The 16797-nt window shown below is 45.9% G+C and overlaps 1 protein-coding gene across 4 annotated transcripts in view; it reads right to left on the bottom strand.

Moving 5' to 3' along the window:
- EPB41L1 (erythrocyte membrane protein band 4.1 like 1) overlaps positions 1-16797 on the bottom strand; it is a 297891-nt gene that overhangs the window by 44888 nt on the left and 236206 nt on the right. For all 4 annotated transcript variants that reach the window (XM_029611762.1, XM_029611761.1, XM_029611759.1 and 1 more), the window contains 7 exons: positions 16271-16346; positions 13414-13632; positions 12855-12942; positions 11494-11646; positions 8923-9020; positions 7926-8101; positions 4082-4221 (listed from right to left, as the gene is read on the bottom strand). In XM_029611762.1, coding sequence (XP_029467622.1) covers positions 4082-4221; positions 7926-8101; positions 8923-9020; positions 11494-11646; positions 12855-12942; positions 13414-13632; positions 16271-16346 — 950 coding nt within the window. The remainder of the gene's footprint in view (positions 1-4081; positions 4222-7925; positions 8102-8922; positions 9021-11493; positions 11647-12854; positions 12943-13413; positions 13633-16270; positions 16347-16797) is intronic.

Raw genomic sequence — 16797 nt, forward strand, 5'->3', positions numbered from 1 at the left:
GTGAGAGAGAGAGAGAGGGGCAGGAAGGGGGAGAATGCTGGGGTCAGACTTGGAGAGGAGAGAGTGGGAAGTGGGGAGGGCAGTGTGCTGGGGTTGGTCCTGGAGTGGGAAAGCAGAAAAGGGGTAAAGTACTGGGATCATCCCTGGAGGGAGGAGAGTGTGTGAGTGGATGTGTGAGTGAATGTGTGAGTGAGTGAGAGAGAGAGAGAGGGGCAGGAAGGGGGAGAATGCTGGGGTCAGACTTGGAGAGGAGAGAGTGGGAAGTGGGGAGGGCAGTGTGCTGGGGTTGGTCCTGGAGTGGGAAAGCAGAAAAGGGGTAAAGTACTGGGATCATCCCTGGAGGGAGGAGAGTGTGTGAGTGGATGTGTGAGTGAATGTGTGAGTGAGTGAGAGAGAGAGAGAGGGGCAGGAAGGGGGAGAATGCTGGGGTCAGACTTGGAGAGGAGAGAGTGGGAAGTGGGGAGGGCAGTGTGCTGGGGTTGGTCCTGGAGTGGGAAAGCAGAAAAGGGGTAAAGTACTGGGATCATCCCTGGAGGGAGGAGAGTGTGTGAGTGGATGTGTGAGTGAATGTGTGAGTGAGTGAGAGAGAGAGAGAGGGGCAGGAAGGAGGAGAATGCTGGGGTCAGACTTGGAGAGGAGAGAGTGGGAAGTGGGGAGGGCAGTGTGCTGGGGTTGGTCCTGGAGTGGGAAAGCAGAAAAGGGGTAAAGTACTGGGATCATCCCTGGAGGGAGGAGAGTGTGTGAGTGGATGTGTGAGTGAATGTGTGAGGGAGTGAGAGAGAGAGAGAGGGGCAGGAAGGGGGAGAATGCTGGGGTCAGACTTGGAGAGGAGAGAGTGGGAAGTGGGGAGGGCAGTGTGCTGGGGTTGGTCCTGGAGTGGGAAAGCAGAAAAGGGGTAAAGTACTGGGATCATCCCTGGAGGGAGGAGAGTGTGTGAGTGGATGTGTGAGTGAATGTGTGAGTGAGTGAGAGAGAGAGAGAGGGGCAGGAAGGGGGAGAATGCTGGGGTCAGACTTGGAGAGGAGAGAGTGGGAAGTGGGGAGGGCAGTGTGCTGGGGTTGGTCCTGGAGTGGGAAAGCAGAAAAGGGGTAAAGTACTGGGATCATCCCTGGAGGGAGGAGAGTGTGTGAGTGAATGTGTGAGAGAGAGACACACACACACACACACACACGAGTTAGCAGAGGAAGGGGGAGGACTCAAAGTTTGCATATAATTTCCCCCCCATCACCCTCTTGCTAATCTACAATCAACATCAGGGTGACCAGCCCTCCAAAGTTCCAAGGTATGGTGCCCTCAATGTATAATACAGATTTTTCAATAAATGCAGGAAGAGGGAAAGGGAAGGACTGAAATCTTTGCAGTGGATAAAAATCATGGAAATGAAAAGGGCCATCATACCAACAAAACGCCCCCAACAGTAACCTCATTGCCTAGGCAGCTCCGTCAGGTTCAGCTACAGCTACACTCGCACCATGGTGAGGCATTTGGGAAGCTGCTGCATAAAAGCATAACCAGCGAGGGATTCTGCACAAGGGGGATAGGGGAAATGGGGAGGGGGCTGCCCTACTTTGTGGAATACATATTGCTGTGGAGGACCGCTGGGACGACGCTCACCTGCGCCAGCCGCATGCCAGGGGAGCTCATGGGGCACTTTGTATTCCATGAAGCAGGGGAGGCGCCGTGGAGGGTACAGAAGAGCATGCAGGGTGCGAGGCCAAGATGCGAGGGGGAAAAAGAGCAGAGGCTTGCAACTGAAGAAAGAGAATACCTCCTGCTTGTGCCGCGGCGTGGTTTCCTGCTCCGACTGGCAGCAAATAGGATTGAAAATAAGCAGCGCTATCAGTACAAGCTCGCTCTACGTGGGCAGCTGTCCACCTTCACGTTCGGCGCCGGAGTAAGACCGGCATTAGAGGGTCCAGAACGCTGGTTGGCTGCCTTGGTTTTCCTGCTTGCTCTAGAACCTGTCCCTGGTTTCCCAGCAACCCACAAACATTGTGAGGGCAATTTTCAACAGTCGTTTACCCAGGAGAAAGGACCGTCTGAAAATTGCCCGCCCCTGCCTCACGGGTAAAAGTGCTGGCAGGATATCAAGAGCCATGTACCCTTATCAACGGAGAAATAGTAGGTGGGATCAGAAGAGGGGGTTAGGGTGGAGGAGAACAACGCACATACTTTTGCATTTCTTTCTTTACTCGACTTGATTATCCACTCTGGTCCAAAATGGCAGAAAGCGGTTACAATAAGCTTGCAAAAACTATGCCCGCTGTTTTTCAGGGAATCAGTATCTCTGCGGGTATTTTTTCCCCTAGGCCATGTATGCTCTCCTTGAACATTGGTGCAAAGTCCATGGGTGGGGGGAGTCCCTGTGGACTTTGCCACAATCTGCATAGCTTTGAAAATGGTTTCCTTTAAATCAAAAATTGATAGCATCATCAGCCAGTGGCCTCCTCCCACTGCTCTTAGCTTCACCTCATCGGTGCCCTGCCATAGGTAGCCGAGGTTTCAAAAGTGTGGCCATGCTCACAGCTGCCCTTGCCGTGCCAGCACCGCGAGTCGTCGTCCCCCCCCCCCCCCCCCCAGCGGTGCCCTGCTCAAGCTTAGCCAGAGTTTTGGAAGATCCGACTTCCTCACCTCCCTTGCTGGAGTGAGTGAGGCCCCTGGCGGTGAAAACGCTCCTGCACGGCTCTCCCCGTGGATGCGCCTGTGCACGTTTGCATGCATCATTTTGGCAGGAGGTAGATGAGACAGTGTCTCGGCGCGGGGCTGCCCGAGTGAGGAACTTTTTGTGTGCACCCAGGGACTGGGAGAGAAAAAAGGGAGAGAGCTAAAACGTGACGGCAGCAGCTTGCACTGCACCTTCTCTGCAGCAGAACGAGTGATTTAACTCTGCCACCACCATAAATCAAAAAGCTGTGAATCCAGCGACTCTGGAAATATGCAGATCCATAAATAATCTCTGAAGTGCTTTACTTATTATTAAACAGGTTGGAAGGAAGTCTCACATTGCAGATGTCAGCACCTTAAAATTAATTGCACATTGTTCAGAAAAATATTCTTATGGTGCAGGCGGAGACACTTTGAGCAGGAAAGCATGTGATTGGCTGAACAGTCCAAAATCTTGCTCCAGAAAAGAAAGGATGTGAAATACGGAACAGATGAACAACAGATGGGCTCAGGAGGTTCTTGGCTTGTTCACTTACAGTTTTTTTTTTTTTATTTCTTTCTTTTTTTTTTTTTTCTTTTTTTTTTAACGGGCTCGTTTCATACAGTATTTGTAAGGCCTTGACTGTTCAGGGTGGGGATGTTGATGCAACTGCTGCAGGGCCTGGCCAGATATCACTGTGGGTCCTAAGTACTGCTAGAGACATTTAAATACCTCAAAGTATAAAACTGGGCCCCAGGCGCAAAACCTTTCTTTCAGAGGAAAGACTGCTCTAGAACAGGGGTATGCAAAGCTGGTTGGGTTTTCAGGATATCCACGATGAACATGCACGAGATCCCTTTGCATGCGATGGAGGCAGTGCATGCAGATGCAGCTCATGAATATTCAGTGTGGATATCTTCAAAACCTGACTGGCCTGTGGCACTCGAGGACTGGAGTTGCCTATCCCAGCTCCAGGGTCACCCTATGATGCAGGAGCAACACCAGAAAAAGGGTCTTCAAGGATGAGGCATGGAATGGAGTCCCAGTGGAGGCAAAATGGTAACAGAATTCAAGAAAACTTGGGATAAGCACAGACGATCCCTAATGGTGAAGAAGGGATCAGCTGGGGTCCGTGATGTTCCTTCGGGAGTGAGGTGGGGTGGACTGGATGGGCCTAATGCTCCTTGCCCGACATCATATTCTATGACAGCAGTAGGAACAGAGTTGGGAGGTTGAAGGATCATCTCTCCTCCTGCCTGTGGCCTTTACGTCTTTTAGGCCACAGGCAGGAGGAGAGGCGATGACACACAGAAAGAAACCCAGAGTGAGCATGACCACACTATTCCTGGGCTATACAGAGAAATGTTATAATCTGGCTTTATGACTTCCACTGCTCAACATTCCCGGCATGAAGCTCTCTGGCTTCTGCATCAGTACCTTCAGTTCCTTGATTTTTGTTGGCGTCGTCACCTCCTCTTCTTCTGATTCCGACCTTATCCTCGTCCTGTTCGTGCCAGAACCATCATCGTATCTCTCCATTTCATGGTTCTCACTGAGTGATGTTGGACGGGAGAGTTCTTAAGATGAGGGGGGGGGGGAGGGGAAAAAGGTGCAGGTAATCCTTTCATGAGCACATTAGTATTAAAATTCATTCAGTCTTCCCCTGCTCAGAAATCTTCATGTTCCTCACTGCCTCTCTTCTACTTCTATCGTGCTAATATAACCTCCCCCCACGCCTGTACAAAGGGGGTCACCCTTCAGAGACTGCCGAGCTTGGTGCAGCATCTGGGAAATGCATGCATACGTGCTCCGAAAATAGGATTCACCTACATCACATTCAGAACCAACAAAAAATAGATCCCACACCAAACACATAAATCCAGCAGGTACAAAGCATAAAGCCATAAAAGCACATGAGGAAGGGAAGGCCATCATGGCTTGAGGGCAGAGGGCATATCTTAGGTGCCCATTTTCAGCCAAGCTTGAATGGCCTACATCTAAGCGCCTGGCTTTTCGGCTGAAAATTAACCTTTAGGCGCATGCCAGCTCTTCTTTCTTTCTGCCTGTCTTCCTAAGAGACCTCACAGCTTGAGACTACACAACGAGATTCTGAACAAAGTACAGTCTCTTTCTAGATCAATATGAGGTTGCACACTCACACACTCCCAATCCATGCACAATTATTTCGCCATTGTTGTCAACCACTGCAACGCTGTCTCCCTTTTCCTTATCTACGCAAGGCTGCATGCTTCTTTCCCTGTAACCGCACAGTGCAGTCCCTTCAGAGACCATGCAGCTGTTTCCCCGATTCATGCACACCGCACCAACACCCTCTCACAGACCCTTTTTCCAGGCCTAGCTAAGGCTATAGAACTGCTCCCTGGTTGCCAATGAGACTGCACAGCTTTCCTGCTACGGATATGAGAGGTGGGCCTTTAGCCTGGTGGGCAGGTTGAATGCAGTTGGTTGGAGGAGTGTATTCTAGCCGAGACTGCAGTGTAGCTGCAGGGGGGGGGGGTGTCTTTTCTGCTCAGTTCTGTGTAAGCAACACAGGCAGGTCTTCAGCTCCTGTCCAAACCTGTGTTATCATATGCCTGCCTCTTCTCACTCACTCCGGGTGAGGACACCGCAGAAGAGAATTCCCAGAACACAGCTTCCTGGACCCAGATACCCCAATACCCTAGCGCTCACTAACCACTGAACTGGGATCTTGGCTCAGTTTCTTGTCTCCATTTTTTTCCCCTTTCGTACTTTTGCTCAGCTATTGCTACCCTGGCAGCACTAGCACTCTTATAGCTGCCAGGAAGTGCTGATGAACAAGAGACAGAAGGTTGGCATCTCCGCTCTGGGAAAACTTGTATTCAGATCTTGTTAAGGTAATCAGTGCAACAATTTTAGTGATCTCTGTTTAGTCACACATGAGCTTCTAGCCATAAAGGCAAAACATATTACACATTTGACCAGCAGTACATGGACAACAGTATGTCACAGTCCAGTGTTAAGGATTGGTGGGATGGGGCAAATGGAGGTGGCAGGACAGGAATGAGCTGCTGCCGTGAGAATTCAAAACTGCAATGGCAGGAGATTCTGAAGGTTGGGGAAAAAGATGCATTAAGGATCTGAAAACTAGAAATAGCAGTAGATCAGGCATATTTGTAGGGACCCCCAGGTCCCCACTGGTCAATTTTTTTGGCCCATAGCCCAGCTCTTGGGGTAGGTGGTAGGTTAGGAGTTTGCAGACCATCCCTTTGGGGCTCCTCCTTTGAGGCTGTCTTGATTGGTCCTGCAAGCTGCATAAAAGCATGCAGAAGCAAAGAAGGGCGTGGCAGTTTTGTTTTCCGGTAAGAGGAGCATTCTGGAGGATCTGAGAGCGGGGACAGACAGAAGAATTTGATTCCTATGTCTAGTATCAACTAGATCTAGCAGGGAGAATGTAAGAGGTAAAGAATTTGGAATTCACTTCCAGCTCCCCTGAGGCTAGAATCAAATTTAAAAATTTAAAAAAATTCAAACGGGAGCTCAAAACTTGATATGTGTTAAACTAGCCTACTCGGGCTAGTTTAACACATATCTCCTGTTTCTGTAATTAGTTGAGTTTAGAATTTCTAATGGAAGGTTTATTGAGTATTCAAAAATTTTATAATTTTATGATAAGAGTATCTAGCTAATTTATCACCAGATGCTTGTATTAATTTTAGATATGTTTTATACGCTGAAGGAGAATTTGGAGTGTTGGTAGGACATAAATGGAGCTATGTGTTAGGAACATTTATATGTAAGGTTTTAGAAATTTTATGTTCATGGATTTATTTTAGATTCTGTAATGTATGCTAGTCTTAGGTTTTACAATGTATGCTAATTTTAACTGTTTTTATCTGTTGTGAACCGTTTCGATGGACTCTGAGCGACGGTATATAAAAAAAATGCCAAATAAATAAATAATAAATAAAGCTGAGTTTGCCTAAATTTTTATTTTTTTTTCTTGCCTGGGAAAGGATTTTTGGGTCATTTCCCATGCTCAGGAGAGAAGACAGTACAATTCCCATTTCACAACCCCTGGATGGGACTGGGCTCTCCACTGTTGGAAGACTGATTGTTTGAGAGTGAAGAGGAATTTTTTTTTGTGGGAAGAGTTTTTTCCTGTTACCACTTGAGCCTGAAGGAGTCTTAAGTGCTGGAGTTTTGCTTTTGGGATGCTCTTCCTGAGTGGTCCCTGGAATACCCCAGTGCCTTGCTAGGAGTCTGGCTCTCACCACTCGAGAGAGTGGTGAGAGTGCCTATCACCGAAGACACAAACCGACTGAGGCTGGGACATGACCAGGGCATATAATAATTGGACATTGTTTGAAGACTAATTTGCAGTAAAGCTTTTTATTTTGGAACATTTCACCATCTTGTCCTATGTATCCCTGAGTGTTAAAAGGCGGCCTTCCTGTCAAACAGTCAACTGTGTGCGCTACATGCCTAGGGCCCTGAAGGCTGAATTCTCCTACCCGGTGCCTCCGGGCCATGACAGAAAAGGGAACAAGAGTAAGAAATGGAGTCTGTGGCTCCAGGAACACCGTGGGCCCTTGCATTCGGGGCATTTCCTGAGGAAGGGCTTACATATATAGTGACAGGACTACGTGGAGCTCCAAGATTGGTTCTTTCTGGAGAAGGGGAGGTTGAGGGAAGAGAAGGATGCAATACCAGAATGGTTTGGAAACGTTACGGGTCAAGAGCAATGTAATGAAATAAGATAAGTTTTAGCTACAGCACGGAGGTGCACTAGTGGGATTGTTCTGTGCAATAACAGCTGGTGCATTAGATGCACTGTATGGCTGAAGTTTCCTCGCTAGCTTCTCACACACCCTGCCAGCCGATTTGCAGGTCATGTCTGATTATGCATTAGCTAGGAAAAAGTTAAAATCACTTATACTTAGAAGCTTTTTCCAATGAGTAAATCTGATATCACTGGTTTGTCTAATTGCTTCATTGTAATTGATTTAAGCTTGTATTTTATGTACTATTTGCTGAATTAGACGTTTATATTTTATGTGATCCACTTAGTACAGTTGGTCCGTTTAAGCATAGTATAACATTTTTAAATAAATAGCGCTAACAGTTGGACTTTCATTATCCTATTCCCTCCAGTCCCCTCTTACACCCCCAATAAAAGACTCTTCTTTTTGCTTAACTTCCTTGCAGGATGCCTCTCTTTCCTACCGCCCCATCCATCTCCCTTCCCCCGCCACTCTAGTAAAGCAAACTCCCGCCTCCTCCACCCGAGTGTTCTGCATACCTCCATCGAGGCTGCGAGACATGGTGTACCGTTTGCTGGAGGAGCGTTCAAAGAAAGGAGCAGGACGATCTATCAGGGCGCTGGCCTGCCGGGTCTGCGCCTGCGTTCTCCCACTGTATCGGAATTTGGAACCCATCACCAGGAAACCTTTGGGTGGTGGTTCTGGGGACACCAGCCTGGATGGGGTAGGATTAAAAAAAAAAAATGGAGAGGGCATGAAATATCGACCTTTTAGTTATTTATTTTTTACATGATAAAGTTTCCTTCTGCTTCTTTTGGTTTCCAGCTCAGTTGGAACCAGAGCTGGGATCTGGCACCATGCAACTTCAAGCACAACTACCAGGGGATTTCTCTCTTATTTTATGTCTCTTCTCACTGCAGCAATTGTCCTTGGCTGGAGACCATGCACCAGGGCTCTCTGGAAGGAGCCTTACAATCATAGGCTCTACGATGGCCACCAGGTCTCGCCATTGCAAGATCCTCCTTCTCCCCAGAGGCTATGAATGTTGCCTTTGCAGCATCTCCAGCCCTAGCCAGACCAGGGAACGGAAGACCTGAGTAAGGTAATCTAACCCAAGTCTCTCACATGGCCCTCACTTTTTTTTTTTTTTTTTTTTTTTAATGTATTTTTAGCTGCCATACATTTTTCATATTTTATTTGTATATACGCACATTCCAAATTACTCGACTCACATAAAAAAGAAATATCTCACACACACACACATATTTATACTAAAAGTAAATAAGTTGAAGGGCTACTGAATCAAGGGAGAAGAAAAGGAAGTAGGATACCATTCCCAATTAATCTGGACTTCTTTTGCTGCATGCAAAACTCAGAAAAGGGAGCTCTCAAGAGAGGGTTTGGGCATATTAACTACTAAAAGTAAGGAGAAGATACTGGTGACTTGCACAGACCCTGGATTTGGCTTGCAACTCTACAGTTTGCAGCTCAGTTTCCAAATGTTTACACTGCACCTCCTCTCTCTGTACGCCTTACCTGAAGAACGTGTGGTGCTCTATGCAAACCTTCCAGAGTCTCTTGGCAGATCGATGGTTGGGGAGTTTGAAGCCAATGGTGCTCTCAAACTGTTCATACTGACAACAGAAAAGGAAGAGGAAACAGGAACATGTATGTCATGTGTTTCAGCCATTCTCTATTCCTGTCCAACAGGGACACGCAGGGACAAAAAACATTGGATTTGTTTCAGGCACTCCCATTTTCAGTCTGTTTCTGGCCAAAATTTCATTTCAGAGGGGTTTTTTTTTTTTGTTTTTTTTCCTGTTTGTTCAGATCACTCAATTCAGCAAAATCTCTCACGCTACTGGCCAAAACAAATGATCCGAAAATGTTCGGACATTTTCGGATGAATCAATGCTTTATTTCGGCTGCAATCAAACCAAATGAAAATAGATTCGTTTGTCATATTTTTCATATTCGGATCATCCAAATGCACAACCTTACTGTCCAACTAACAACAGATTTCACTTTGTCATTATGGGGTATTGTGTGTAGATTGTAAAATAAGCATTTTTCCCCCCTCCTCAAGGGAGTATGCGCAGAAGTACACACACAAGTCGCTATCTTGTAGGCAGTATGTGCGCATCCATTACCAAACTGGTCCGTACACTTTCACACCTGCTTGTTCAGTTGCAGAAGTGAAACTGGATTTATCCTTTGTCTGCAGTTCTTGAATAGGAGGTCTGGGTTAAGTGGTAGAGGAGCAGGGGGAAATCCTGGAGGGGCAGTGTTAACTGGTGGATGTGTTGGCAAACATGAAATTATACTTTATAAAATTCCTGCCTCCACGCTTAACTCTGGGTTATTAGGTGCACATGGGTATAATTTATTTCATGCATAAAATATATGCACATAATTTTTATAAAATGAGTAGAGAAAGCATGTGTTTTTCCTGCATTACACATACATGATTGTACAGAAATATACGTGCGTACTTTCGGAGCGTAAATACGCTGTATTTTATAAACCGTGCAACTACAGTTTATTGAACACTAGCATAAATATCCGCAGCCCCCTTAGTCACGCATTTGCTGACTTATGCAGACCAGTGAAAATTGGGCTCCCAGTGTCTAGAACATATGCATGGAAAGTTACCTGGGTCAGTGAGGGGCACAAACTCACGCCCCCTAAATGGCATGCTGTTTACTCATTTTAACATTTTCGGTTATGTTAGTCCTAAGCATCCCCTGCATGTGCAGAGTCTTGTGGATAGGGGGCAAATCAGAAAACAGCCTGCCAAGGTACAAGTCTGCAGGTTCTTTTAGTTTGAAAATCGCCCTAATGGAGGTAACAGGATGGGCAACACATCCCCAGACAGTCACACCTTTTAGCTGCACACTTTTCCTATGGAAAATAATGCACGGAGGTTTGAAGACGCGCCCTGGGGGTGGTAGTTTCCTCCCTGACTTAAACACAACCCCGGGACCATTGCCTGATAGTGCAGCTAGGAATGCGCACACCGTGGGACCTCGTGCAGACTCTCGGCAAGGTTAAGGTCAGCTTTGTGTGGCTGTGTCTGATTCTATCTTATTATTCTTACAATGCAATGGTCGTAAGCAGAAAGATGGGAAATAAATAATTTGAAGTGATTTTTGGACAGCCCTTTTAACTAAGTCAATCCGTATCTACCCCAGTAAATGACTTCTGAAAACTGGTCCTGCCAGTAAACCTGGCACATAACTTAAGGCTGTGGGCGTACGACTGACTTTTAGATACATAAAATAAGGAGTTCGATGTGCAAGTCCAGACTAAACTCCTGAGAATTTCACCTGATGTGTCTGGGAAGCCCTGCCTAGAATTTCAGAGCACCAAGCTGGATGTTCAAATAGGCCTGAAATCTTCCAGCCCTGGATTCCAAGTGAACTGGGAATATCCGTTGGCACCTTGAGCGCTTGTGCCTTTGGCTTTCCAGAACCAGGGCTGGGATCTGGGGCCACAAAGCCTTCACTCGCAACTATCAGAGATTCCGACCCCCCCCCCATAAATTGTAATCAGAGTTTCAGTACAAAAGCATAATGAACATTATATAAACATGTTCGAAGGGCTCAGTGAATACGCACAACTCTGTTTCCATTCCACTTCTAAGTTCTTAGTATGCCTGCACCCAAGTTACAACATGATTTTCTATAACCTCGGAATATAATTCTTTTCCCCTTCCAACATATTTCAGTCCAGTCCTTGTTGTGGCAAGAATCCTCAGCTGGGGGCCATGCACCAGACTCCTTCCAAAACCTTGCAGTCAGAGCCCTACATCCCACCCGAGGGTCTTGCTAAAGACCTCTTTTCTCTCCAGGGTCTGCAAGTACTGCCTCCGCGGCATCCCAAGCCGACCTTGCTGGGGGTTGGGGGGAGGAGGAGGGAGAGAGGAAACAGAAGACCTGAGCAGAAAACTGAACCCAGGTCCCTCCACATTTCCCTGTACACTACTGCTGAGTCACCAGGCTGGGCCACAGTACCCATTTCTAACGCACGCCTACCATGTGAGCCAACACTGTCTCAAACCTCAACTCCAGTGGAAATGGATTTATTTTTTCCCCCAATCACACTCACTTCTCCAGGTCGAATCTTAATGTAGAAATTGCTCCTCTTGTAGGAGATCTTGAGGATCTTTGGCCAGGCAAAGCGGTTAATCCTTAGTCTATCCCGGTAGATCAGAAGCCCATTGGCACAGACGCCTAACATGATGTCAATTCCCTCAGAGTCCTGACAGACAAAACACACACAAAATTAAAAAAAGAATTAAAAAAAACAAAACAAAAAACCCACCCACATCAAAACACGTTTATGTACCATGCTAGAGACTAAATCAGGACAGAATTCATACTATGACATCTATGGCATAAAAACAGAAGTTTATTTGAAGAGCCAACACCACTAATTGGAAAACATGAGTCACAGTAGCAAAACATTGTTTCTACAGATTTTAGAGTCACCACAAATATTAAAGCTAACTGATTTGCTGATAACTTGCTACCTGGAAGCACTAGTTCTGACATTTCCCATACAGGAGTAATCACAGCAGGCTAACGCTCCTCAGGGAATGCCCCCACTGCCCTAGCAAGCGATGTAGACTGGGTACAGTGACTACGGATCTTTTTTCATTTTTAGCTGAATCTCCAAAGGCTGAAGAGTTTGTTCAAGTCAAAGGCCTCCGCTTGCCTATCTTTTTCACTTCGTTTCACAGACAGCGGGGTTGACCGAGCATCAGCTGGCCTCTGTGCTGCTTCAGAATAACTGAGGTTAAGGAACGGTTGAGAAAGGTAATTGCAGGAAAACAATATACTCGCTGAACCATAAAATGGATTCATATCCAAATACAGCCTAATAATGGCCGAGTTTATTAAAAACGTATTCTGGTGCTGTTTTCTGACGTGCTGTCAAATGCATGAGTTCTAGCATGATTAAGGGTCTCCACGGCCGTAAAAGTGACTTTATTTAAAGAAGACTTTCAGGGTGACTATGTGCATTTGTTCGCACCTGGTCTATTAAAAGGGCTTGCTCACATTCACTTATTACTATCTCATTACCACCCAATGAAAATGAATTGTTAGGCTGCACATTTATCCCACCCCAATCATGATGTCCTCAGGCAATTTCCCTGGCCACAGTGAGATGGGCCATGAAGGGAAAGCACAAGCTGAATTTTGCAATCAATTTTAATTTAGCAATAAATGAAAGCACAGCAAAGTATTGCTGAATCTTGTAGGTAAAGCAGGCAAACCCAGAGGGTGTATTGTAAGAGGCTCACATATACGCTGCTCTATGCTAGCCAAAGGTCTCAATAATAAAACGAAGCAAAACAGTGTCAGGGTATTCTGAGGGGAGGGGACATATTGTAGACCACAGGCAGGCTGCTCTGCTTTATTGTTTAAGTCCTGCTTCCCCATCTATCTCGCTGTCTAGAATCGGACCTTAGCATGATGCAAGTCCACACCGTACATGGAAAGCTTCTTCGAATTTTCCAGGAAATGAATTTCTGCTTCACCGGGCGTCATGCCCCTGAGGAAGAAAAAAAAGGCAGACAGAGAACAATGAAAGGCTGAGTTGGAAAAGCACTGCAGACCATCTCCTCCTTTGTCCCTAGGGCTGCAGCAAACAGCAGCTCAGAAAAATGGAGCTTGAGGTTTGCCTTCGAGGGCTCTTATGAAAATGTTTATTCCTGGAAGAGAGAGGACAGCACAGAGTAGCTGTCAATAATGCGAAATCAGATTTCTCAGTACATCTTGGTTCAGTCACAAAAAACATTAGAAATATGTGAAGAATTGCCTTTAAAATTGTGGAGATTTTATTTTCATTGAAATTTGTTCACATTTTATGAATTTACTTGCAGAGCTGTGGCATTGGGAATGAAAATGTATGGACTTATCCTGTCATACTGTCTCACCCACTCCCCTCTAACAATTTTCTATATCAAGATTTTGAGTGGTCTCCACACTTTCCTGGGGCAGGATCAAGGTTTGCTCTTCATACCTGTATGTTTTGTGTAGCTCCATAATCCGCTCCTCCAGCTCTTTGGTTTGATTGGGTGCGAAACGGAGCTCGCTGATGTAGTTACCAATGTGTTCCTCTGGGTCATAGTCTCCCATCTCTGCCTGGACAGCATAGGAGCCTAGCAGGGCATGTGTGACAAAGGAGCAGGGCAGGCGCCCTGTGATGATGTCAGCTCTCAGCTGCAGGCAGAGATAGTACCTGATGGCAAAAATTAGAAACAGAAGCATGAATGGAAATATTGATTTTAATTCTGCAAAATTTCCAAGCTATGTAAAGCCATTATTATACTACTCTTGTAGTGTCTATTAAATGCCAGAAGCTGCAGTACCAGCACTGACCACAAGGTGTCAGTATTTTTTAATAATAATGTGATACTGACATCTTGTGGCCAGTGCTGCTACTGCAATCTTACGTTTCCTGGAATGTCACAGTCGGCCAAATTTTAAATCCCCCGCGTGCGTTAAAAGCAGGGGTTACGCATGTGGCCGAGCCTTACACACGCGACGCGCATTTTCAAAGGGGCCTGGCCAAACGCGTAACACCCCGTTACGTGCAGAACTGCCAGGCCTCTTTGAAGGGGCAGGCTGGGACGACGCCATTCATCACTGTCCCGGCTACCGGCGCATGCAACTTACTTCAGTTTGGCCCTGAAGTTAGAAGACAAAAATCAAAAAAGAGAAAAGGTATAATTTAGGGGTTGAGGAGGAGAGGGGGAAGGGGAAGGGAGGTTACGGTAGGGGGTAGGGAAATTCCCTCCCAGTCTGCTCCTTAATTGGACATGCGTGCATGTTATAAAATTGGCGAATCTATTTGTGGGTGCCGGGAAGCGTGCGCACATGGACGTGCGCGCTTCTTTAAAAATCTACCCCAGTATTTGCACTGGTTGCAACAGCAGTAGTGGTGAAAGTATTGGGAAGAGCCGGTTCAACCGTATCAGAGCCTACACTTGCTACAATCATTGTGTACCTACACTGCTTATATAGGTATTGCCACAGAAGAGTAAAGGGGGCAATATTCCCCCCCCCCCAAAAAAAAAAAAAAGAAAGAAATGGCTTGCTGCCATCTTCATCCCTCACCAGTTCTGGTGCAAGCCTATTGACCCCACCTATTCCCCTTCTCCCTCTATGGGCTGGCCTCAGCCATTAGGAGCACAATGCTAACCTCCCAGCACTTCTAACTCAGCCATCTTGCCACTGGGCCTCCCTCCGGCTTGGTTCTGGCAGTCAGCTGTTGAAAGTGTGTGGTGTACCATAGATACAGAGCATTGCATAGTTCATGCTAGTAATCTATGAACTTCAGAGAAAAGAGGCCCCACCAGAAGGAGCATGGTAAAACCACCAGGCTGCCAATGCCACTCTCCTGCCAGCTGAGGCCAAACCATGGAGGTGGGAAGGAGATGCCAATTAAAGAACACTAGAAAACCTTGGTTATTTAAATCAGCTTTTCCCAGTTGAATTTGATGGTTGTTTTTAGGGGACAGCAGAATTGCTGTACACTACTTTTATCATTTCTTATACGATTTTTCTTATTGCTCTTATTATGCTATTGGACATTATGTTATTTGGACCTTTTATGTTTTTTCTGGAATGAGATGTTTCTTGTTGGAGAGGTTGCAGTGATAAGAACATAAGATTTACCATTCTGGGTCAGCCCAGTACCCCATTTCCAACAGTGGCCAATCCTGGCAGGATCCCAAATGTGGGATAGATTCCATGCTGCTTATCCCAGGCATAAGCATGGATTTTCTCAAATCCACCTTAATGATTTATGGACTTTTCCTCCAGGAACTTGTCCAAACCTTTTTCAAACCCAGCTATAGTAACAGCTTTAACCACATCCTCTAGCAACAAATTCTAGAGCTTAATTATGCATTGAATAAAATAATATTTTCTCATATTTGTTTTAAATGTATTACCTAGTAATTTCATTGAGTGTCTTTAAAAGAGTAAACAAATGATTTGCATTTACCCATTCCATTTTTTCTTTTTTATAGACCATTATCATATCTCCTTCTCAGCCTTCTCTTCTCCAAGCTGAAAAGCCCTAACTTCTTTAGCCTTTCCTCACAAGGGAATAGTTTTATCTCCTTTATTATTTTAGTTGCCATTCTCTGTACCTTTTCTAATTCTGCTGTATATATATATATTTTTTATATTTAAACAATTGCATTAGGCATTTTTTGTTTTTTTTTAATGAGATGCTGTATGATTGTAGGTTTTGTATTTGTACTGTTGTCATAAATTTATTTATAGTTTTATACAGTGGTATATTTCAAATAGTTAGGTTGTAACTCTCTTTGAGTTTATCATCACCTGGAAAGGCAAGTCATAAATTTGACTAAATAAATAAATAAATATGCAACTATGGTTTCAGGCTCATGTGAATGCCAATTTTGGGATGTTTATCCCATATACTGCTGCACATGCGTGATTAGCAATGACTAACAAATGATGGGGGGCCCCATATGGGCAATGCCGAGGAACATGGGTTTGATTCCCGCTCAGCGGGGCTGGGCACGTGGCAGAGACAGAGGGAGCCACAGTCATTGCACAACAGCAACCCCTTCTGGCTGGAGTTAGGGCCCGTGATTTCAAGGTTCAGGAATGAACGCTGGTGCACGGCCCCTGGCTGAAGACAGTCACTGCAATGACTGGACTAAAGTAATTTGGGAGGAAATATAGAACATGGGGAAAATATCCTCGGATAGTTGTGAATGAGGATTCCTGGCGCCAGATGCCAGCTCCGGTTCTAAGTTGGAAGCCTAAGAGAAGCAGAAGGAAATTGCCCGGTCAAAAAAAAAAAAAAAAAAGATGCCACCCAATTCCCTCCCTGTCACCTTGTGATATCCTCTGTGAGCTGGGCAGGGTCCGGTGGGTAAAACTTCACAGTGAATCCAAAGGTCCAAGGGCCATCTAGGAGAAAGAGAGGGATCTTTTAATGTACTTCCATTTGTGTTGCAGACACCAAGAAAACAAAACCAAAACAAAACAAAGCCACACAGGACTTCCGATTCCTGTATCGACAAGCACAACGGTACTCCCAGACAGCAGCAACCAGGCCCAGTCCAAAGCTTAGGCAACAAGGACCTGCAAGCACACTTTGACGCTGGAAAAGAAAGGGCGAGACCCTTCAGAATGAAGGCTCACGGCAGGCATGGAAAAACGGTGCCTGCTCCTCTCCCTCCTTGGTAAGTGAAGCTTATCCTTCCTCGGTGCTACTAAACCATGCCTCAATGGAAGGGGTTATTTTCGGATGTGGGGGGGTGGGGGGGGAGCGGTGTTATCGATTTCCACGTAGGGGTCACACTGCATCTCCCGGCAGTCAGCAGACGCAAGGATAAACTGACAGGTTTGCCAGAGGGGT

The sequence above is a fragment of the Rhinatrema bivittatum genome, chromosome 8 (genome assembly GCF_901001135.1).
Source record: "Rhinatrema bivittatum chromosome 8, aRhiBiv1.1, whole genome shotgun sequence".
Lineage (NCBI taxonomy): Eukaryota > Metazoa > Chordata > Amphibia > Gymnophiona > Rhinatrematidae > Rhinatrema > Rhinatrema bivittatum.